We start from the raw sequence: 23807 nt of genomic DNA on the forward strand, positions 1-23807 counted from the left end.
CTGCTGCTGCTACTGCTGCTGCTACTGCTGCTGCTGCTGCTGCTGCTGCTGCTACTACTGCTGCTGCTGCTGCTGCTGCTGCTACTGCTGCTGCTGCTGCTGCTGCTGGTATGAATGCTCCTGTTAGGGTCCTGCAAAAAGGAGAAGAGAACCAAACTCTCAAAACAAAATAGTAAAGAAGAGTCTAAAGTGGTGGTTCTCAATCTTCCTAATGCTGCGACTCTTTAGTTCAGTTCTTCATGTTTTGGTGATCCCCAACCATAAAATTATTTTAATGCTACTATTATGAATCATAATGAAAATATCTTATATGCATGTTATCTGGTATTTAATCTCCAAGGGGGTCTCAACCCATAGATTAAGAACCCTTGGTCTAAAGTCAACTTCTGTGAACTCCAGCTATACAAAATATCTGTCTTTTGCTTTTAATCCATCCCTAAAATACCCAATATTTTAACTGCAGTTTAACAGGTAGGAATAATGCATGTGAAAAACATATATAAGGGAGTCATTATGATCAGAGAATTTCATAGGACAAGCTATCTCTTCAACCATGGAAAGATACATTTAAAAGTTTTATAATGAACAGATGGTAACAATACGCTTGTCCGAGAAGGGACAAAAGTGAGTAGCAAACGGCCCCGCTAATAAGTTACGGCGTACCTATCTATGGTTGATGGGTACGGAAAGCACCACCTATAAAGTATGTAACACCTAAAATAAGGGGTTCTCCTGAGAGCACCCTAACTCTAAAGAAACCAACAGAGGAACAAGTAGCAGAAGCAGGCTCCTGCTATCAGAAACAAAAGAACAGGTAGCATTAATTGACCAGAATAAAAACTCAAAGAGGGAGCAACACAGACTGCATTTGAATAGCAGTGCCTTAGGTTCATCACAAGATTGAGACAGAAGCAGAAAACAGTCAAGGTAACACAATGAAGCCAGGTTACAAGAAATCCTAAACATCTATGCCAACCATAAAGTCACAAAAAGAAAGAATTCTTAATGTAAGCTAAAAGTTTTTTAAGTCAAATTTTTATCAATTGAAGAATATCTTTCTCTCACTAAGGACAAGGGGGGAAAAGAAAAAAGCAAGCAAACACATCAAAGACCTCGCCTATCAATGGACAGGATGGTAGGCAATTACTGTTAAACAATCCTAAGAAGGAGGTAACTATTCATATTTTATTTTAAGTGTGACTAAATTTCTTACTCATCCAATACCTCAAAACATATAACCTGAGCTGGAAGCATGGTTCTGAAGTTAGGAGCACTAGCTGTTCTGCCAGAGGACCTGGGTTAATTCCCAGCATCCTCAAGGTGGCTCACAACCTACAGCCCCAGAAGATCTGGTGCCCTCTTCTGGCCTCCACAGACACTGCATGCACATAGTACAAAGTCATACACATAAAGGAAAAATACCCCCCACACAAAAATAAGTAAAATTTAAAATAAATACTCCCAAACACACACATTATCTACATAAAATCTAAAAATAATCTATTTAGGAACAAAATCTAAGTCTATACTTACCAAATTTGTGAGTCTTTACTATTAATAGCAAAAATAAGAAACAATAGGAGATTCTGGGCATGCAAAAATCCACATCAACACTAAAGAAATAGTTCTTTCATGCCCCCTTCAACCTCCTAATGGAACCGAAGATAAATTCCATTCAGCTTCTCCATCTTCAGGTCCATTCTCCTGCACGTCTAATGCACTCACTTAAGGACAGCGCTGTATAACCCATCTGATACACCTTAACCGTCTGGCATGACATAACAAAGAGGATGTATGCAGGCCCTCTCGGCAAAAGGAGCAATCTCCTATTTACTGCATCCATAGGAGGGGAGGGGTGGGGATCCATGTTCACTGATACACATCAGAAAGCGATACCCTATGTGAAGATCACTGTTCTATGCCAGCGGGAATATGTATTTTCGTTTCCTAGAAAAATCATCTGCCCTTTATGTACAGCAACATAGCTCAAATTATTCCTTTTCTAAAAAGAGCATTTGGTTTCAAAATTACAAAATGGATAGAGTTACCAAGCAGAGACTTGTTTTCATGCTTTGAAGTGGCTAGGTGGCTCTTTACAAAGCATTTTAATCTGAGACTTTAAAACATGCTACTAAATATAGCATGTTCATATTACTGAAACTACATTATTTAATAAATTCATTACAGGACATTTCCTGGCATGTTCAGCAATACTATGAATAATTAAAATAACATATAATAGACAAACTAAATTAAGGAAGAACATTTCCAAATCTAATATCCTTGGGATTTTTTTTTTAATTGGTTTGTTGACTTACTGAATTTTGGCAATTTGAAATCACGTTGCTAATTATGTCTACACCCAACATCTGATCTATATGGAGTATTACACATATTTTAATAAACAACTTCCTACCCAATCAACATACTTCTAATGTTACACATTAAAAACCAATAAGCATCAGGAAGTGGGGGACTTCTACAGTGAAACTTAAATTATTAATAATATCTGTAGAATAAACAGGAATTCTTAATAAAGTACACAGTGGTGGGTCAGAGAGTTGGCTCAGCAGGCAAAGGTGCTTGCTGTCAAGCCTAATAACCTGCATTTGTTCCCCACGACCAGCATGGTGGAAGGACACAAACATACACATACCAGCTGTCTTCTGACCTCCACAGGTGGTACACATGTTTATATGCACACATGCATGCACATGTGAGCACATACACACACAAAAATAAATGCCATTCAAATTTATAAACAAAGCATTCGGTGACACTAGATACAAGTTTTTATGTTATATATATATATATATATATATATAAGAAACCAGAAATGTATTTTTTATAACATGAGCTATTTAGTGCTCTCTTTATCTACTCAAAAAAGCTCCACTATCCACCCTTTATCATTATCATCACCTCACAAAGCTTTCTTGGGTGTGGCAACAGTCAGTAATCTTAGCACTGAGGTGGGAGGGACAGACACACTTCTGAGAGTTCAGAGCCAGCCTAGTCTTCATCCACACTGCAAGTTCAAGGCCAGCCGGGGCTGCATAGTGAAACCCTGTCTGGAAAAGAATCAAATAAAGGCTGGAACGGTGGCTCTGTGCTTAAAAGCAGCAGCAGCTCCTGAAGAAGACTAGAGATTGACACCCGGCACCCACGCGACAGCTCACAAACATGCATAACTCCAGTTCTTTGGTACCTTACACCCTTCCCGTTCACGGTGCGCATATATACATGCCTTCAAAACACTCAAACACATAAAATAGGTAAATCTAAAAAATTAAATCAAATAATCATTTCTAAAAGCTTTCTTTGAGCAAAAGTCAAATATCAGAAAAATACTTTCCATAAGAACGTCCATGGCAAAATTCAGAAAATAACCAAATGAGAGGGTGGTTTCTGTCACACACGGAGGAGCATGTCCTTTAGCGGGGGCTGGTAGCAGACAGCTTAAATACATGCCACCAGCCTCTACACTCTTATACATAAAAAAAGTGGGAGCTTAGACACATACGCATCCACCTGCCACTGACATGAAATAAAAGCTGATCTAACTCATATATATTGGCTCTAGTCAGTGGGTTTTTAAGAACTGTTTCTAAATCATTAACCTCAGCATTAAATGCTACTGTAGAGCGCCGACTAATTAACATTCTTTGTGAAGCTTCCACATGGTGCATAATTCACATCTCTTTGCCTAAAGATGAATCGGAGCGACTGAATATCGAGTAATGCACAGGGAAGGCATGTGCATAATTCACATCTCAAATATGAAAAGCAAATGACTATTTAAACATAAATACACATGCACAAACTTTGCAACCTGTAATGCTGAGGCATACAACTCTCATCCATGCAACTCTATTGAATGCTTCTTTGTCTTCGTTTTCTGGAGCAGAATGGTCTCTTTAGTGTCTAATTCTGTCTAACTGGACTTGTTCATAACTCTAGCAGCTAGCCGAAGGTTGTTGGAACTGAACTTTCTAATTATGTGTGGCTTTCAATTTCCTTGTCTTCGCGATGCTGACAACTCCATGCTGACACTTGACTTTCTGTTTCCTCCCTTTAGCTCCCTTCTGTCTTGTTCTAACTGCTCTGCGACATTGTGGAAGATTCCCAGATTAATAGAACTTGAATTTGACAAACTAATGATCATCAAATTTTTACTAACCAAAACCAATAAAATTTTCCGGATGAGTTTATTTGTCCAAACATTTCACCAGGATAATTCCTACAACCTGCAGTGTGTACTTCAAGAGGTTGTGTATAGGAAGGGATAACATAAACTATGATACTAAAAATAAGCTTTCAAATAGATCACAAATAATGATGAGGATACCATTTGAGAATATGAATAAAATATAAAAATTGAGGATCCTGTAGAGGAGGGGAAAGAGGCCTAGGATTTGGTCTACTTCCTTATTTTGATTTAAAATGCAGCCAACTCAACTCAATGATGTTTTATTGAGCCAGTCAATTCTAGAGGCAGAAGGCAGGTGAGCTGGCCATAGGTTTGTGGGACTTTTGTGAGAAAGGGCTAGTATAGGATCTCGTTGGCTCCAAATTAGGACCATAGGAGTTCATCATTCAAATAACTGCACAGCCCCAGAGTATCCCATAGGATGGGGAGTCCACTCTACTCCTGAGGCTATGGAATGGAAGGAGGCAAAAAAGAAAGCAAAGACATGTATAACTATACAGATAAGAAACTGTAAACATGTTTGTTAGTGTATTGGAGGTTGAAGAGCCCGATCCTTTCATCACTTACATGAACCCCAATGCATACAGAAGAAGTAGGGAAGACCTAATAGACTTCTGGAGAAAACATATGAAGTATTGGCATTAAAAACATGATTAAATTAAGGAGAATAAAATAAAATAGTAATTTCTAAATTTTTTTAAAGTTTGGTGAAAAGTGAAAATTAAGATTATCAGGCTAGATAATTCATAGGGCAAGGGGAGAAACACAGCAATCAGTGGCAGGAAAGGGGTCAGAAGAAACCACAGCGTAAAGACACAGAAGTGAATGATGGGAAATGAGAAGACTCAAGAATAGAAGGAGGCAACCTAGCAAGGCACAGAGTCTAAAGGACAAAACGTGTGTGTGTGGAGGGGGGTGGGGACTGTGAAAGTAGTGTGGGAAAAAAATGTCTAAGAACTAAAGGAAAGAGTGAACTGTCAGCAGACAGGGTTTTCCAGCACCCAGGGGAAACTAGTGATAAAAGACACACACCCACGCGTGTTAGCTCAAGTTCCTAAGCTTCAAGGGTTTGGACTGGAGGAAGCTGAGTGGTTAGGAGGCTGGAATGTCCCCCAACCCCCACGCTCAGCAATTTTGTTAGCAATCTTGTCTATTTTGACTTTTGAGGTGGATCTATACATGTTTTTCTTAGGGTTCACCTTATTACTTAGCTTCTCTAGGGTCATGAACTATCGGCTCAATATCCTTTATTTATAACTAGTATCCACTTATAAGTGAGTACATACCATCTTCATCTTTCTGGGTCTGGGTTAGCTCACTCAGGATGGTGTTTTCTAGTTCCATCCATTTACACGCAAAATTCAAACTGTCATTGTTTTTAACGGCTGAGCAATACTCTTAATGTGTAAATGTGCCACATTTTCTTTATCCATTCTTTGGTTGAGGGGCATCTAGGTTGTTTTCAGGTTCTAGCTATGACAAATAATGCTGCTATGAACATAGTTGAGTATATGTCTTTGTAGTATGGTTGAGCATCCTTTGGGTATATGCCCAAGAGTAGTGTTGCTGGATCATGAGGCAGGTTGATTCCCAGCCTGCATCGAAGCACTGGACTGAGCTCCCAAGGTCCAGTTGAAGAGTGGGAGGAGTGAGACTATGAGCAAAATGGTCAAGTCCATGATGGGTTCATCCACTGACACAGTTTACCTGAGCTAATGGGAGCTCACCAACTCCAGTCAGACTTGGAAGGAACAAGCATAAGATGAAACTTAGTCCCTCTGAATGTGGTTCACAGTTGCGTGACTGGGGCAGACTGAGGAGCCACTGGCAGTGGCACCAGGATTTATCCCTACTGCTTGTACCTATTCTCTTTGGATGGATACCTTGCTCAGCCTAGATATAGTAGGGAGGGCCTTGGACCTTCCCCAAAGTAATGTGCCTTACCCTCTCTGTGGAGTGAGTGAGGGGTGGGATGGGAGGTAAGTGGAGGGAATGGTAGGAGGGGAGAAAGTGGGAACTTAGATTGGGTATGTATAATGAAAAAAGATGGTTTGTTTCTTCTTTAAAAAATGAATAAATACAAAAAAATTATAATAAGGAATTGGAAGAAACCACTGCCAATAATGACAGGGGAATAAGAGAAAGTGGGAACTGGTTATCAGTTTAAAATATAAGCAGAATTAAGGAAAAAATATTAGCAAGTATAAACAATGCACAAAGAGTCACTGAATTACCTCTCCCGCTGACATCGTGCTAGACAGGAGCTAAGGCACACATCGTCTGTGAGAAACCCTTAACATCACTTGATTGCAAAAAAAAAGATTAAAACAACTGGATGAGCCATAAAATATCAGCTCAGCACACCTAAAAGAAAGCACCAGGCTATGTTAATGTCAGGCAATGTGGAACTCAGTATGGTGAGGGGGAAAATATGTTAACAGCTAGAGGGACTTTTTAAAATAATGAAACTAATTTAAACACTGAGACTAACAAGAGCCAACAAGGTTCAAAATTTAGCATTTACCAGTGGGTGGGAGGGGGCCTAAAAGAACATGCCAGACATGGAAGAGAGACGGCATTTAAGAATAGCAACTGGAGTCTTTCCTTCAGCCACAATCTGAGTGGCCAAAGTAAAAAAGAACATGAAAGATAGGCTGTTATGAGAGGTGCTGGCTTTGACGTTTTAATAGTGATCTAATATTCAAGTTTAAACTCAACCCATGAAGTTAGGGCGAACTCTACTAAATATCATGGAAAACAAAGAAATTCAGGCAGCCAGCCGTTTCTAAATTGGACCAGGAAAGACAGCAGGCAGCATGGCATTATGCCTAAAACCCCTCAGTTTGTCTGCATCGGTAAAATACGCCACCAGTACAGACATCTAAGTGTATAGGAACAGAGACGCCAGAACTGCATGGATGGTAGAAGGGTTGCAATCGTCTAATTGGTTATGTGAAATGAGCATGTAGCATGCAAGAGGAGAGAATCTGGCCCCGATGATTGACTTCCCTCAGCCACCTGGACTGAGTTCAGCCACTTCTTTATTAGAGCAGCCTGACTTTGTGAACAACCACAGAGGATGTCTCTTTGAGGAAAGCAAAGGGACGAGGAATCGAAGTCTCCACCCATCCAAACTGCTCACTTCAGGAAGGACAAACGGTGGTAATGTGGTAGAGAAGCTGGAGTGGGCAGGGGCAAGGAAAGAAAGTCCCTTAGAGGACTACGTTATGGGGATGTGAGCCGGGGGGTGGCAACAGTGACACGTCACTGAAGAGATGCTTACTAGGCCAGCCTCAGGGAAATGGGGAAACTGAGACACAGGCACAAACGTACACAAAAATATACACTTATATGCCCCTACGCAAATGCACACGAAGTTAGTGGCGAAACTAAAATTTAAGTTCAGGTTGCCTGACTGCAGTGCCTGTAGTCTTTGCTGTATTTCTGTGGATTTTCTACATTAACTCTGTTGATTTTAAAAAACCTGTCAGCCTTGACAACATAACCTGAGCAAGAAAGGAAAGAACAAGAATAACAGGGCAAGAGTTCAATGAGGAAAAGGACAGGAACTGTAGTCTCGGCAGGAACATATCAACCAAGTTCCATTTACTTGCAGTAGGTGGGGGTACACTGTGGTGGTTTTGTTTGTTTGGTTTTTGACAGAGCTAAGTGGCAAATAATTTATTTTGAAATAAGACACTTCTTCTGTATACATAAAGGATGCTGAATTTTGGATCATTTAGTGCCAAATATTTTAAGGCTAACTGACTTATTTGAAGGGTTGTATTTAGTTGGCTTATGGGATACTTCTCACCTCACAATCATTAAATTCCTGTAAGCCAGATGAATTAACATTTTACAGCACTCAAAGCAAATACTAAATAACCACCTCCTAAACAGTAAGGTGAAGACAACCAGAACACCCTACAGGAAGTGATAGGGAAGAACAGGAATTTGAAAGATTTAGCTCAACAACTATGTGGCAATGGAAAATATAACAAATTTTAAAACCACAGAAACAAATGACTGTAAGAAAATATTTCAACAATAACATCTTATCTGTGAATATATACTTTACCTAATTATAGCAACAAATTCAACAATTTTCAGCTTTTAGAAATCTACTTAAGTTGCTAAGCACATTACATGTTCTTGTCAGTATTAATCTACACAGTATAAATAAGTTTAACACATACAAAGCTACATGCATATGTATATGGATATAAGTTTGTACATATCCTCATATGTGTGTGTGTACACATGAACGCATATACAGGCTGCATAGATCTAACCTCCAAAGTCTGAAATCATAAACACTGAGAAATCAGAGAGGTTTCCATCACCAACATGTGGCAATTCTGGCCACTCACCTGACACCAGAAGTGGAAAACTCCAAATTTGTCCTAAAGTTACAGCCACAACTCAAAGTAACCAAAAATATTGTTCACTTTATTAAGAAATCACATTTGGGGGCTTAAGAAATGGCTCAATGCATAAAGTGTCTGCTCAACAACCATAGAGACCTAATTCGGAAAAGCCAGGGGTGGCAGGGCATGCCTGCAACCTCAACACTGGGAGACAAAGCCAGGTGGTGGGTCCTGGGAAACCATTGGTCACCTGGTCTAGCTGAGATGGTTATCTACATTTGAGTGAGAAAGTCTGTCTCAAAATGAGGTAGAAAGCTAGAGGAAGACAGCTAGTTGACAGTGGCATCTACAATGGAAGAAGAAAATGGGGAAACAAGGAGAAATTTTAGTGTCCATGGACTTATTGCGTTGAAAAGCAAGAGGAAATACCGACCATGGCTAATGAAATAAGAAGATAAATTCAACATCTAGAATCGTACAAATGTTCCTAAGAGAAGAACTTAAAACTGCATCTTAGAGGGAGGAAGACGGGCTAACGCCTCATTAAGACACAGCGGTGTGATTGAGTGCTCTGTGGCAAAGGGAACATCTTATTAACACCTCCCTTTGCACCCAGGACATCATGGGGGTTAGAAAGACTGTGAGAACTGCATGACAGGGTCAAGGGCTACAAAATGCTGTCTTCTGGGCATGACTCAGAAGCTGTCCACATAAACTCACAGCAGTTATGATTATTGCACAAGACCTGCAGAAGATCAAGTCAGTAAAAATTCCAGCACACAGGTGGGGATTCCCAAGGCCCCAACCGTAACTAAGGAGCCGCTGGCAATCAATGGCTACTGGAGGAGGGAGAGTCATTCATCTTCAGGGGTACAGCCATGGGCAGCTTGCCCAGGCCTCAGTGAATGAACCCAAACCCTTGTTCACATGGGCAACACAAAGAAAACTCAGTAGGTTCTAGAAGAAAGACGTGATGAAGCAAGATGAGGAGAGAGTGTACCAGTAGCTGGTGGGAGAGAGACTTAGGTATACTTAAGGTTATTTTGACACTTATAAAAATTCCAAAACAGAAGAAGGGAGGGGAAGGAAGGACGAGAGGGAGGGCAGGCAACATAGAAATACAATTTAGAATCCCAAAAGAGGACTAGGAAAGAATACAAAGGCTGGAGGAGGAGTCAAGTGTAGAACCCTTTCTTCTGAGCAGGACAGGGCTACTATACCCATCAGCTATAATCTGAATAGATACAGACATTAAGCAGATAGTAATGGGCTGGGCTAGAAGAGGGTCTTCCATGGAAGCGCATATAAAATATAATGTTAAGAAAGAAAGGGGAAATGAGAATAGGAGGATTAAAGGGAGGAAAGGGGAAAGAAGGGGAAAGAAGGGAATATAGAGAGGGGCAACTAACACTAAAGCCCTTTTGAAAAGCTACATAGAAACCGATTTCTGTAGAAGCATAATAAAGTGTGTGTGTGTGTGTGTGTGTGTGTGTGTGTGAAAAGCAATCTAAATGGATCACCAAAAATAGGGGAGATAATGTCCCCAACTAGACATGTTATGTAACCAAGTAAAACCTCCAGTGCTTCAAGGTGGTTGACACCTTGAAGTGTTGGCCAAAGGAGTCCCATGAAACCCTCTAACATCATAGACTATTGCCAAGGCTATTGGTTGCCCTCCACAACCTGAGGGCAAGATCTTATTGATGAAGGCAAAACTTACTTATGAACTGACTATGAAGAAGTTGAGCTGGTGCCCTATGAGAAGCTTCAACCCTAGTGACTAGCATTCACGATGCTGGAAGGTAAACGGAACACCAGCAAAGATAATCAATGATTATCAATATCATCCAGCTGTAAACTTGTAACCTAAAATAGCAAGCTGCCTACAAGATATACTGGGGTAACAATGGTACATATGTTCTAGGAGTAAACAATCACTTTTTAAATTAGATTTTTAAGGCCCACTCCATGAGGTGGAACTCATGTATGACACTGGTAAAGAGGACAAGAACCTGAGACTAGATAGGTCAGAGCCCTGGGGAAAAGCTAATACTATTATTATGCTAAATGAACATAGCAATAAATGACTCCTAATGACATTCTGCCATACCCACAGACCAGTGCCTCGTCTGCCCTTCATCTGAGTCATCTTATTGCACAGATAACCATAACTGGACAATGTGCAGCAAGGGAGAGGCTGGAGTGTTCAGTCCCAAATGGTATATTTTCATACCCAACCGTCATACCCCCGCCAGCAGCACCACCCCAAACCCAGGGATCTGTGCAGAACAGGAGGAAGAAAGGTTACAAAGGATAGAAGGCTAGAGATGATAGATGGCTCCAAGGAAACTGTCTTCCAGACACAACAGTACTGATACACACATGAACTCACAGACTGTGGCAGCACCCACAAGACCTGTGCAGATTCAAACCTACCAGGGGCCCAACACTAAGAAGGGAAAGTGGACACAGTGTGTTTCCCATGACCGAGGCCTATTTGTAATTGATACCTGTAGGAAGATAAAACCAGTTGTTCTCCATGGGAGTGTCACTGGACATACCAACTACACTCCAGGGCAGGCCCCGTGTCCAGAAGTAGTTGCCAATACAGAATAAACTCAATGGTATTTTGTGTGAACTTTTTGTTTCATTTTGTCATATTTTGTTTTACTGGTCTTTTGATTATTTTAATTTTTGTTTTGTGAGGTTTGTTTTCTAGAGAATATAAAGTTGGGATGGTGGGATCTAGGAGGATCTAGGAGGCATTATAGGAGAGGAAAATATAATCAAAATATATATGAAAAATTTTAAAGAAAAAACAGACAAAAGAAAGAAAATGAAAATTAGCAATAGGAATTTTAAAAAAGGATAAATACACCTGGAAGAACAACACAGATAAATCAGGAAAGAATAATTTTATTTCAACAAATTTAAAAGTAAAATTTTAAGGAAATGTGGCTACCAAAACTGATACTAACGTACCCCAAAAAAGTATTCAGGAAGGGAACTTTATTAATATCAGTGAAGTAGTTTAAAACCTTCCTACAAACAGAACACTGGGACCAAGAAGTTTAGAAGCAAGTTCTTGGAAAAGATAATCTGAATCTACAGAAAGTCTCCCATAAGTAGAGGAAGCATTGTTTTATACAGTTAATGTTACCAAAGCAACATTGTAAGCCAAGAATATAAAATAAACGGACCAATCTAACTCAATAATACAGATGAAAAAAATTGAAAATAATAGCGCACAATCAACCCAATTACAGCGGGGAGCAACACCTAAAGAAGCAGAAATAAACTGTACTTAATTCAAGGGCTCAAGAGCAGTCTACAGGACAAAATGCCTGTAACAACCACAGCAACAGACCGGAGGAGAACAAATCTACCACATTATCTTAAGTAATGCTGAAAAGTTGTCTGATAAAATCAAAATCCACCCATGAATTTAAAAAAAAAGTGTCTTAACTTGATATGAACTGGCATTCTCTAAAGATGCGGCCCCCATATTAAATCCCCCAGCTGCTTGACCTTGGCTGACTTGAAGACCATGAGTAAGCAGAGAGGGAATGTGGTAGACCCAGAGCCAAAATCATCCTGGGCTGTCTTTGACCCTTTAAAAACCAGATACCCTGACTTTGTATCTGACCTACTCGTCTCCTTACTAACAGAAACCCATCTCAGAATGTACTGTCAAGCTTAGCAGACCTCTTGTCTCCACCAATCCTAAAGCGAAGAATATTAAAAGATAATGCTAGAAACCTATGGAAGAGATTGCCTTGGTTCACCATGCCTACTGTCTATCTGATGCTTCTACCAATGTAATTACAAGTGTGTTTATTATGACTTCCTTCTGCCCTGTGACTACAAAAATTCGTGTAATTTCTTACACGGTAGAACATGTCAAAATAACTTGAATCTGTGTTCTAGTACTAGAGACACACATATTTGGCTAAGAATAAATGATTTTATTTCTGTTAAAATGGAGTCATTATTTTACATCCACAGTGACAACAGCAGCTAACAAAATTCCGTGCAAACAACATTCTCAATGGCAAGTCACTAGAATTGCCCCCATTAGAACCAGCAACAAATTTGTTGTAGGTGTTTCTACTGACATATGATCGTACAATACAGGAAAAATGAATGCTCACGTATGACTGTCTACGTAGAAAGAGCAGTGCTCTACACAGAAGAACTCCTTGAATTAGTAAGTTAAAAAGATGACAAGAAGGTCAAGTGCAAAGATGCACTGCATGATTGTGTGTCAATAGTGTTGAAAACATGAATACAGGAGCAGGGTTAGCTAAAACGATGGGGAGGAGCACTGCGAGACACAGGGTGGTGGCAGAAGATGGGACTCATAAACACTCAGCAGGTGCGGCCACCTGCACAAGACCAAGCCAGTCAACACGCCCACCTAACAGGAAGGGGCCAAGGAGGCCCTACTATCCCTGAGAAGTTACTGGCAGCAAAAGATGCAAGGGGCAGGAAGTCATTTTCTTCAGTGTTGTACCAACTGATAAGTGACCCACAGAGGCGAGAGTTCTTGGCTCTCCAGGAGCTGGAGTTGCACATTGTTGTGAACCGCCTGGTATAGGTGCTGGGAAGTGAGCTCAGGTCCTCAGGAAAAGCAGGGCTTCCTCTTAATCACAGGGCCCTCTCTCCAGGCGCTAGATAAAACCTATTGTTTTTTGAGACATGGAAGATGGAAATGTTTAATTTTAATGTTACCAAATTTCTTTTTTTTTTAAAACATTTACTGCTTTTTAAAAATAATTTCTTTAATGGGCATTGGTGTTTTGCCTGGATGTCTGTCTGTGTGAGGCTTCTGACAGAAGCAATCTCTTCCATAGGTTTCTAGCATTATCTTTTAACTGGGGTTACGGGTAGTGTGCACTGCCATGTGGGTGCTGGGAATGAAACCCAGGTCTTCTGTCTTTTCTGGCCCATGATCAAATTCCTTAATGATTAATTCAATTTTATTTCTCATTTAATATGAAGTTCTATAATGTAATGCCATATAAATGCTCATCTAGCATTTTTGTCTAATACTGAAATACTTTTAAACATCTAGAATTCATCTCCAAAATGGTATGAGGGCCGGGCGGTGGTGGCACACGCCTTTAATCCCAGCACTCAGGAGGCAGAGGCAGGCGGATCTCTGTGAGTTCGAGACCAGCCTGGTCTACAAGAGCTAGTTCCAGGACAGGCTCCAAAGCCACAGAGAAATCCTGTCTCGAAAAACCAACCCTCCCACCCCCACCCCCCCAAAAAAGAATGGTATGAGGTAAGGATCTAATTTACAGGTTTTTTTTCCTGTGTTGAAAATCCTATGCAGCACATTTTCCTGAGCTGTCTACATTTTCCCCACTAACCTCCCATCAGACTTTGATTTCTCACATATTTGTAAAGTTGGTTCAGGAAATGGTAAAATATCATCCCATCGGGTAGTTTGTGTTTTCAGCACTTAGTGTTGTAACAAGGGACATGTTATAAGACTGCTTACCAGGAGGCCTGACAAATTTTATTATAGAATTGGTTTTCTTGTTTGCTTTGTTTTTCGAGACAGGGTTTCTCTGTGGTTTTGGAGACGTCCTGGAACTAGCTCTTGTAGACCAGGCTGGTCTCGAACTCACAGAGATCCACCTGCCTCTACTTCTTGAGTGCTGGGATTAAAGATGTGTGTCCCCACCACCTGGCTATAATTAGTATTCTATACATAAGTTTTAGGATCAATTTAATTCTTGGAAAAACTGCTAGGATTTGTGTTGAAATTGCACTGAATCCACAGATGATAGAATATCCCCATCCGTGAACCCAACTTGTCATCTTATCTAGGCCTTCTTTAGTGCTGCTAAAGTATGAAGAAAGTTTATGCAAATGTTTGCCTGCTCGTAAGTTTTGTTTATTCCTGGCTACTATTTTGGGGGAAGAGGGAGTAGTTTTGTTTAAAAAATAAACGTTTTATTTTCTGACAGTTTCATGCATGTTTATAATCGATGTCATGAGTGCACAGTATCTTGCTCATGCTCACGGCGGCCATCCTCCGCTCATGCTCACGATGGTTATCCTCTCTTATCCCCTTACACTTCTTTTGTGTACCTTCTTCCAAAGAAGGCATCTTCTGAATTTCATGCCCTCCTCCTTTATTTTATTTTATTTTATTTATTTTTTAGACAGGGTTTCACTGTGTATATCTGGCTGTTCTGGAGCTGTTCTAGTCACTATGTAGACTAGGCTGGCCTAGAGAGCTGCCTTCTGAATGCTAGAATTAAAGTTCTCCCCCATCCTTGATATATTTATCTCTATCTCTTGTTGCCCCTCTGAGTTGAATTTTCTTGGATGTGCATACACTCAGGCAAAGCACTAATGAACATTAAAGACATTATTTTTAAAAACAGTTTTTAAAAAGAAATTTGAAAACATTAAAAATTAAACATTTTCATTTTCCATGTCTCAAAAAAAATATAGGTTTTATCTAGGACCTCGAGAGAGGACCCTGTGATTAAGAGGAAGCACTGCTTTTCCTGAGCCCAATTCCCAGCACCAATACCAGGTAGATCACAACAGTGTGCAACTCCAGCTTCAGGGGAGCCAAGAACTCTCGCCTCTGTGGGCACATACACTTGTGCAAAAACCCCTCACCACCTACACACACACAGACAGATACATAATACATAACTAAAAATGAGATAAATCTATTCTTAAAAAGGGTTTCCAGCCGGGTGGTGGTGGCACACGCCTTTAATCCCAGCACTCGCACTCGGGAGGCAGAGGCAGGCGGATCTCTGTGAGTTCGAGACCAGCCTGGTCTACAAGAGCTAGTTCCAGGACAGGAACCAAAAAGCTACGGAGAAACCCTGTCTCGAAAACAAAAAAAATAAAAAATAAAAAAATAAAAAAATAAAAAAAAAGTCACAGGGAATTTAGGAAAATATATGAACTGTAAATTTAATCAACAATGACCTCATAGATACAGAATATAGAAAGTAAGCAAAAGCAATAAATACATATGCCAAAAGAAAAAGTGTGATTGGTGGAAAACATATCAACTGTATTATACACTAATACATGAAACAAGTGAGCAATACGGCAGAAGTCAACATATCTTCTAGACGTGCACCTATGTCTGTAACTCTACTCAGAAAACTGAACATGAATGCATGTGTTCCATGTGTTCATTTGGAGTCCATGGGGCTCCAACTGGTTCCATAAAATAACAGGAAGTTAAATATGCAAATGGCTTACACAACAAAACCAGCCTATCACTGAATGGGGTCAGCAGACAACAACATGGGGACTACCTGGATCCTATCAGAAATTCATGGCTTTGAATTATCTATGAGTTAATAAAAAGATATGAGAGAGAGAAGTCAGGGTTTTAGACTTACCCCAGATCTCCTAAACAAGAATCCCTGTAGCACAACTGAGAATTGCCAAGTGCATAAAAGTTGTAACATTTTTATTTTTTAAAATGATCATAATTCCTGATAGTGTAATAAGAGAAATTCACATCCAGTGTTAACATACTCATTAGAGTTTATGAGCAAAGTCCACACATCAGCTCATTTAATCTTCCTAAGAGTGTTGTGAAATAGCTATTTAGATAAGAACGGGCAACCCACCGTGTGTTGAATGAGTTTATATTTATATAATATTCTAATACTCAAAAAAGAGAGCTCAAGTCTATAAACATTTGTTGTAATTATGACAGGAAATTAACTGAAGTGTGGATGTTTGATCATAAAGAATTGTTGCTGACTCTATTTTTTCTACTCTATTATGTATTATCAGAAGTATAGCAGAGCAGACTGAAGAGAGGGTGCAGTAGTTCACAGTACTTGCTACATTTGCAAAGGACCTGAGTTCGGTTCCTGGCACCTATAGGAGGCAGCCCACAGAAGCCGTAACTCCAGTTCTAGAAGGCCTGACAGCTCTTTGGCCTCCACAGACATTTGCACTTAGATGCACAAATGCACACTTGCTCATACACATGTAGTTTTTTAAAGGCGCCCTTTAAATTTATATATATGGTGGGAGAGATGGAGCTCAGGGGTTAAAAGAATGCTCTTCCAGAGGACCCAAGTCTGATATCCAGCACCCATATAAAGACAGACAATTGTCTGTGACTCCAGTTCCAGAGGATCTAATGCTCTCTTCCGGCCTCCGAGGGCGATGCACATATGTGGTACAAAGAAAAGCAGTCAAAACACCCATATACATGATGATAGATAGACAGAAAGACAGACAGACAAAAATTTACAGCAAAGACAGGCATATTTTTTTTGGGGTTTTTTTTTTTTTGAGACAGGGTTTCTCTGTAGCTTTGGAGCCTGTCCTGGAACTCCCTTGGTAGACCAGGCTGGCCTCGAACTCACAGAGATCCGCCTGTCTCTGCCTCCCAAGTGCTGGGATTACAGGCTTGCGCCACCACCGCCCGGCTATAAAGACAGGCATTTTTAAGCCTGTAAAAATGGCACTAGGGAGACCAAGCCAGGAAGACTGCCAGGAGTTCAAGGACAGCTTGGACCTTGTTTCAAATATATGTATATTTTATATTATTACATATTATAACAGAAAATACTCAAATCAAGCTTTCATCTGGAGCTGTCTTTAATCAAAGACACAGAAACTAATCATCTATAATGTGGTGTTGGGTAATATAAATGTTTATGTTGCTAAGATTACCATTTGCCCTTTAAAGGACTTAGCTCTATTCTAGGCACCAGATTCTGCATGTGGAGACCAAGCAGAACTGTCTTAACTCAAGAATCAGTGAGAGGAAAAAAAAATATCATGACAATTTATTCTGTGCACTCTAGTGAAAATCAACTTCAAGCTGAGTAGATGGCCCCACTGACAAAGTGCTTGTCATGCACGCATGAGCTCTGAGCATTCCCAGAACCCACATTTAAAATGTCAAGTGAGTGCTCGCAAACCTAGCCCTGGGAGGTGGAGAAGTGGATCTCTGGGACATACTAGACAATCTAGCTGAATCAGCAACAAGCTCCAGGTACAATGAGGAGCAGTCTCTGTCTCAAAAGACAAGGGAGAGAGTAATTGAGAATGACACCCAACACTAAACTCTGCTGTCTACACGGATGTACACAGATATGAACATATATGTACCCACACATAAGCATAAATATATATATATATATATACACACTCACACTCATATATAAACATACATACACACACACACATATACACGTACACATCCTTATAATTTTAAAGGGCAAAGTAGTACCATCACAGGGCCTGTTCCATCAACAGCACAGCAAGAAAGAAACTGTAAAGCCAAATCTTTCATCCTTGAGCATACATTAATGTGAATTAACTGAAACTTTATGAAAGGATTTTCATCACTCACATTAACATTCACACAACTCCTATAAACACGTGAATAACTTTTTATTTTTCTAAATTTGATTCATGTCATGTCCACTATAAAAGTAATCTTTTATGCGGTTTTCTTATTGATTGATGGCTGTATTCCAGTGTCTGGAATAACAACTAACTCCTAATAGGTGTATAACAAGTATTTGCCTTGGAGTGAATCTATAACTTATTGAGCATTTATATGTAGTAGACTCCAGGGAATGTCTCATCAGATAAGTCAGAGTCCCCATGCACACAGAGCTAACATAAGTCATTAAATCAAAATAAACAGTACCCTCCTTATTCATAAATGATTCAATTCCCAAAAGCCATTAGGTAGAGACTAACAAAGTAGACAGCAAGGGAGGGAGGAACAGTAATGGGAGAAAGGGCTTCTGGGTAGTGGATGATGGCTACTCCTTCACTGGGGAAATAGCTGAATACGGGATCAAAGCTAGAACAACTTTTGAAGTAGTTACGTAGTAAGTATATAAATCTGACTAGATATAGAAATTAAAGAGCCCTGACTAGTGAATAAAGGAGACTTAGACAAAAAAACAAATGTGTATCATAGTAGATTACAACCCTTTTAAAAGATATCTACATATACTCTGGGACAAGATAATGAAAACAAAAATAAAGTCATGTTTGAGAAATAGTGAGATATTTGTATTTTTCTCAAAATGCTGCTCAATGAAATAATACAAGAAGAAAAGAAAGCAACGTGACACACAACACACGCTGAACCAACTGCAGTCAACGTGAGTGTCAAAGGTACAACCAAAACCACAATTTGTGTGATGGCCAAAGTCGTGATGTCCAACCAATGATGCACACCTGGACCTAGCCATAAGCTGCTATCACATAGGCTCAGGGCAGGCCATCTACTCAACAACTGGCCTGGCCTTCTAAAACAAGCACTAGAGAGGAAGAAGACACCATCCCCAGTGGATGGAAGCTAAGATGTGAGGATGAACCGCTAGGTGTTGATTCCGCACTGGATCCTTTTGCTATGACATTAAAGACATGACTGGAACTTTCTGAGCAACTGTAAGGGACCTGAGGGTGAAGGTCTGTTGGTGCAATGATTCTAACTGCCAACCTTATCTCTGAGCTGTGGTAACAGTGAGCACCCTTGTTTTCGGGAACAGATCCTAGAGTACTCAGAACAATGGAGCAATGCTCTGGCGACTCACTGTGCAGGAGAGCAAAGTTCTTTGTGCTGAGCTTGTGACTTCCCTAAAATTCGAGGAAACTGCCAAGGGTATTTAAATAGAAAGGAAACAAGTCATGGTATCTTGGAATGCCCTATGCCTCGTTTATGTATACTGACTGAGTTAAGGACCACAAGAATAGCATTTAAAGCAGAGGTGAGATGGGTCTGCAAGCCTAGTGAAATGCACTTCATTTGCCTTTTCCTCTAAGAACCCATAAACATACTAAACATACCCTGTAAGTGTGCCATAGTCTTCTACCAAGAATCAAAAGATCTACCTTCCAGGGGAAGCAAGACTTCCTGAGATAAATTAGACTTTTCACTGAAATCAAGGTGTTCTTAGCGTGAGAAGCTGCAGTACGGCTTGCTTCTAATAAGAATGCCAAGTGAGCGTGCATTCTCTGTCCCACACAGCAAACAAAACTCAGATGGGATGTGGAGTCCTCGTCCGTGTCCTGTCAACTGGAACACACTACCTCTGCTGCAGCGGAGGGCTATAAGGCTGTAATCTAAATTCAGGGATGTGTGTGGCGGCTTTTCACGTCATGCCAATCCTTGTTGCTCACTTTAAAAAAAAAATTAAGCAATTCCCCCAATTATGCTACTCTCTAGATTATAGGAAATGAAATCTTAATCAGCCTCCCTGAAGACAGGCTGATGGCTGTGTGATATTTTGTTTGTGTTCTGGCAAATAAAGCTTGCCTGGAGATGAGAGGGCAGTCTTAGCCACTAGGTGACCATAGAAGCCTGGCAGTGGTGGCACACGTCTTTAATCCCATCACTGGCGAGGTGGAGACAGGAAGTGATGGGAAGACCAGAGGGCAACAGTGAACTCTGGGCATGACAAACGCATAACAACCCGTCACTGCACAAGGCTTACACTAGACCAAGCTAGTCAACACTCCAACATGGAGGGGGAGGGGGAGAGGTCTCTGTCCCTAGTTAAAGAGCTATTGATGTTTGAGGACTTCTAGAGGAAGAAGTATGGCCAGTGGATGCCCTATATCCATGACTGGTATATTGGCAATGCAAATAGGTTATTAAGAAAACAAAATGACACAAAGTTGCTCCAGGGTGGCATTGAGAGGTGAAAATAATCAACATACATTGTACACACACACAAATGATGAAATTCTTAAATAATAAAAATTCAGTATTGAAAGACTATTGGGGAAAGTTACCATTTCCTTTACCTAAACTGTATTTTCAGAAGCAGGAGAACTCTAGAGACCCTGAGGACACAGCGATGCGAATCTGTCCATAAGAAACAAACAGAACGAAGGCTTCTGCTGGCAGGTGAGCCACTCTGATCTGGCAGTTTATCCCCAGGGACTCCCTGAAGATTGCCCTATGGGCCCTAAGGCTGCAAACAGGGGCCCGGGGGAATCAGCTTTAACACGCCATGTTCTTTTCTGCATTTCTACAAGAAGAGGAGCACCACTCAGGGCTGCTGCAGAGCACTCAAGGTCAGGGAAGGAAAGCCTGACCAGCATTCCGTGGGGAACAGATCGTCATCGTCCTGATCCCTTCTTTACTCGTCTGTATAATAGATTTTTTAATTTAATTTATTTATTTATTAAAGATTTCTGTCTCTTCACCGCCACCGCCTCCCATTTCCCTTCCCCTCTTCCAATCAAGTCTCCCTCCCTCGTCAGCCCAAAGAGCAATCAGGGTTCCCTGCCCTGTGGGAAGTCCAAGGAACCCCCACCTCCATCCAGGTCTAGTAAGGTGAGCATCCAAACTGCCTAGGCTCCCACAAAGCCAGTACGTGCAGTAGGATCAAAAACCCATTGCCATTGTTCTTGAGTTCTCAGTAGTCCTCATTGTCCGTTATGTTCAGCGAGTCCGGTTTTATCCCATGCTTTTTCAGACCCAGTCCAGCTGGCCTTGGTGAGTTCCCGATAGAACATCTCCATTGTCTCAGGTGTGGGTGCACCCCTCGCGGTCCTGAGTTCCTTGCTCGTGCTCTCTCTCCTTCTGCTCCTGATTTGGACCTTGAGATTTCTGTCCGGTGCTATAATAGATTTTGCAATGTCCTGTGTGTCAGACTCGGCAAAACAGATCGACAGACACTAGTCATATGTCTAAACACCAACACCAGCCTTTGACCAAAGGATCTGCTTGGAGTCTGTCCTTTTCTACATTCGCTGAATCAGAAGAAATGAGGATAGGTGTGCAGGAAGTAGCAGAGAGAAAGCAGCTATGCATAGTAACAACTCGTGCAGGCTCTATTACCTGGAGAGCCTGTGTGGTGAAGTAGAGCATTCAACCCCGTACGTCTGAGACAGTTGCTTCCTGTGCTGGTTTTCAGTGCAGAGCCACACATACCTTTGACCTGAATGTATTTGCACTTAAGGAAACATAAATCAGAACAAAGATGGAATTATTGCTCCTTTTAATTAGATGTAAAAAAGGACTGAAGGTAAACTTGGGGGTGTGTATATAAATCACAATGATCTGCTCAAAAGAAGGAAAAGAAACAACAGAAGAATTCAACTAAGATGGTCCCAGGAAAGAGTGTGGAACTCAAGAAACATGGCCCTGGCTGAGGGGTGGACAACAGGAACCAGACTTTCTTATAGAGTGCTAAAGAAGAAATCTAGGAAGAGAAAGCACAGAGAGTGTAAGGAAAAAGATTCAAGGACAGGTCCTAGCCTGAGCCCCAGCACTCCTAAGCAGTTGCATCTTAGCCTGGGGATGTATTAACAGTGGCACGAACGGTTCAGTGAGGATCACTTTGCCACAGTATTCAGAGTTTAAAGCAACTAAAAAGGAAAATTCCACTGTACTTAATCTTACTTTAAAAAAGTAAATAAATAGCAGGGTGTGGTAGACTATACCTTTTACCTCTACACTCAAAGGCAGAGGCAGACAGATGTTAGTGAATCTGAAGACAGCCTAAACTACACATCAAGTTCCAGGACAGCCAGGGCTACACAGAGAAACCCTGTCTCAACAAACAAACAAAGTACAATAATAAATCATAATATTTTGTGTAACATTCCCTTCAGCAAACAAAACTTTATTTAATGTTCTCCAGGTTAGGAGCCATAATCTTTCAAAGAGAAGTTCATGTTCCCTGCCATCTGAAACCCCTGGCTGCCACAATGGTCTCAACTAAAGATAATGTCCCTGCACTTAAGTCAGACCTTTATGGGTACCTGTGAATGTAGAAACGTGGTTACTCTAAGCTAAATATCATGAAGCAGACCGGCAGAAAGAGGCCAGACTAACACTCGGAAAGACATAACTTCACAATTAATGGTGAAGTTCCTATTTTGAAGAAAGGTGTGTTACTATGATTTTGGTTTTTTTTTCTGTTATTAATTGCATGTTGTATTCACACTCAGGGGTCAAAGGACAACGTTCAGGAATCAGTTCTCCTTCCACCAAGTGGGATCTGGCGATGGTACGAGGTCCATAGTCTTGTCAGAAAGCACCTTTAACCAGAGCCATTTAATCAGGCCCAGATAAGAATGTTTCTGGTTGTGGTGACAGTGACAATAATGGTGGTGGTGGTGGTGATGTGTGTAGACAAGAGGTCAGCAGCAGCTGTCTCCTTCAGGATCCCCACAACTTAGTTTCTGGAAGAGTGTCTCTACCTGGACCTGGAGTTCACCGATTTAGCTAGAACAGGGATGGCCAACAATACCCAAGGGTCCTCCTGTTTCCACCTCCAGATCCACCAGATCCCCCAGATCTGGGGTTACAGGGACATGTTGCTACTGTGCTCAGCATTTCATGTGAGTGCATGGCAAGCCCTCTACCATCCCCTAGCCCTGAAGAAAACCTTAATATTTTTACAGATAATTTTTTTCTCAGACAGGATGATTTTGTTTGATATCAAACCCACCTATTCCCAAGGAATTTCAATCATTCTGCTGTAAATGCTTGCAAAATTGTCCCCCGCACAAGGTGGGATGGAGACTAGTTGAGGTTGAGCTGTGATCACCCAGCTATGTCATGGATCTTGGCCTGGATTTGTAGGGTGGAGACAGTGGTAATAGTTGTTTTTCATTTGCTAGAGATACCATGGACACCATAGGGAGAGAGTGTTCTTCTGTTTTTGTTGCCAGAGGAAAATCCCTACCTTGGGTTACCAAGAGTTGAAATTCATAAGGTCTTTCCATTAATAAATATTTGATACTTCATTGTTTCATAATATCAAAGGCCCTGAAATTCCCTACAAGAGGAAAAACAGAAATGACAATGACAGAGATGAATCATTTACTAATCTACACCTACAATAATCTAGAGTAAAATATAAATCTTTCCAAACAGCTGGTCTTGGCTAATTAAGCCATAATCCAACATCCATAGGTACCCATAAAGCACCTCTGACTGGTTTAAGATGCAGAAGCCAAGGGTTTAGATAAGACCACTGTAGCAAGCCAGAGATCGCAAACTCCTGTCACACACAAGAGCTTCCATGTGACTCAAAATTAGCAAACATAATTGTTATTGTCAGAACCATAAGATAAAATCTCAAATTCATGCAAAAGCAGTTCTTTTATTCGTAATATAACTATCATTTTACTCTTAACTCAATAATTTCAATTTTAGAAAGAAGAGAGCCAATAGAAATATACCTCTGACTTACAGGTTAAGCCAACCTCTAAAAGTGTGTGTGTGT

The 23807-nt window shown here is 40.7% G+C and overlaps 1 protein-coding gene across 1 annotated transcript in view; it reads right to left on the reverse strand.

Annotated features, from left to right (window-relative positions):
• Window positions 1–23807, reverse strand: part of Mllt3 (MLLT3, super elongation complex subunit) — a 272382-nt gene that overhangs the window by 69425 nt on the left and 179150 nt on the right. Inside the window, exon 5 of the mRNA XM_005352707.3 lies at window positions 90–131. Coding sequence (XP_005352764.1) covers window positions 90–131 — 42 coding nt within the window. The remainder of the gene's footprint in view (window positions 1–89; window positions 132–23807) is intronic.

The sequence above is a fragment of the Microtus ochrogaster genome, chromosome 10 (assembly GCF_000317375.1).
Source record: "Microtus ochrogaster isolate Prairie Vole_2 chromosome 10, MicOch1.0, whole genome shotgun sequence".
NCBI lineage: Eukaryota > Metazoa > Chordata > Mammalia > Rodentia > Cricetidae > Microtus > Microtus ochrogaster.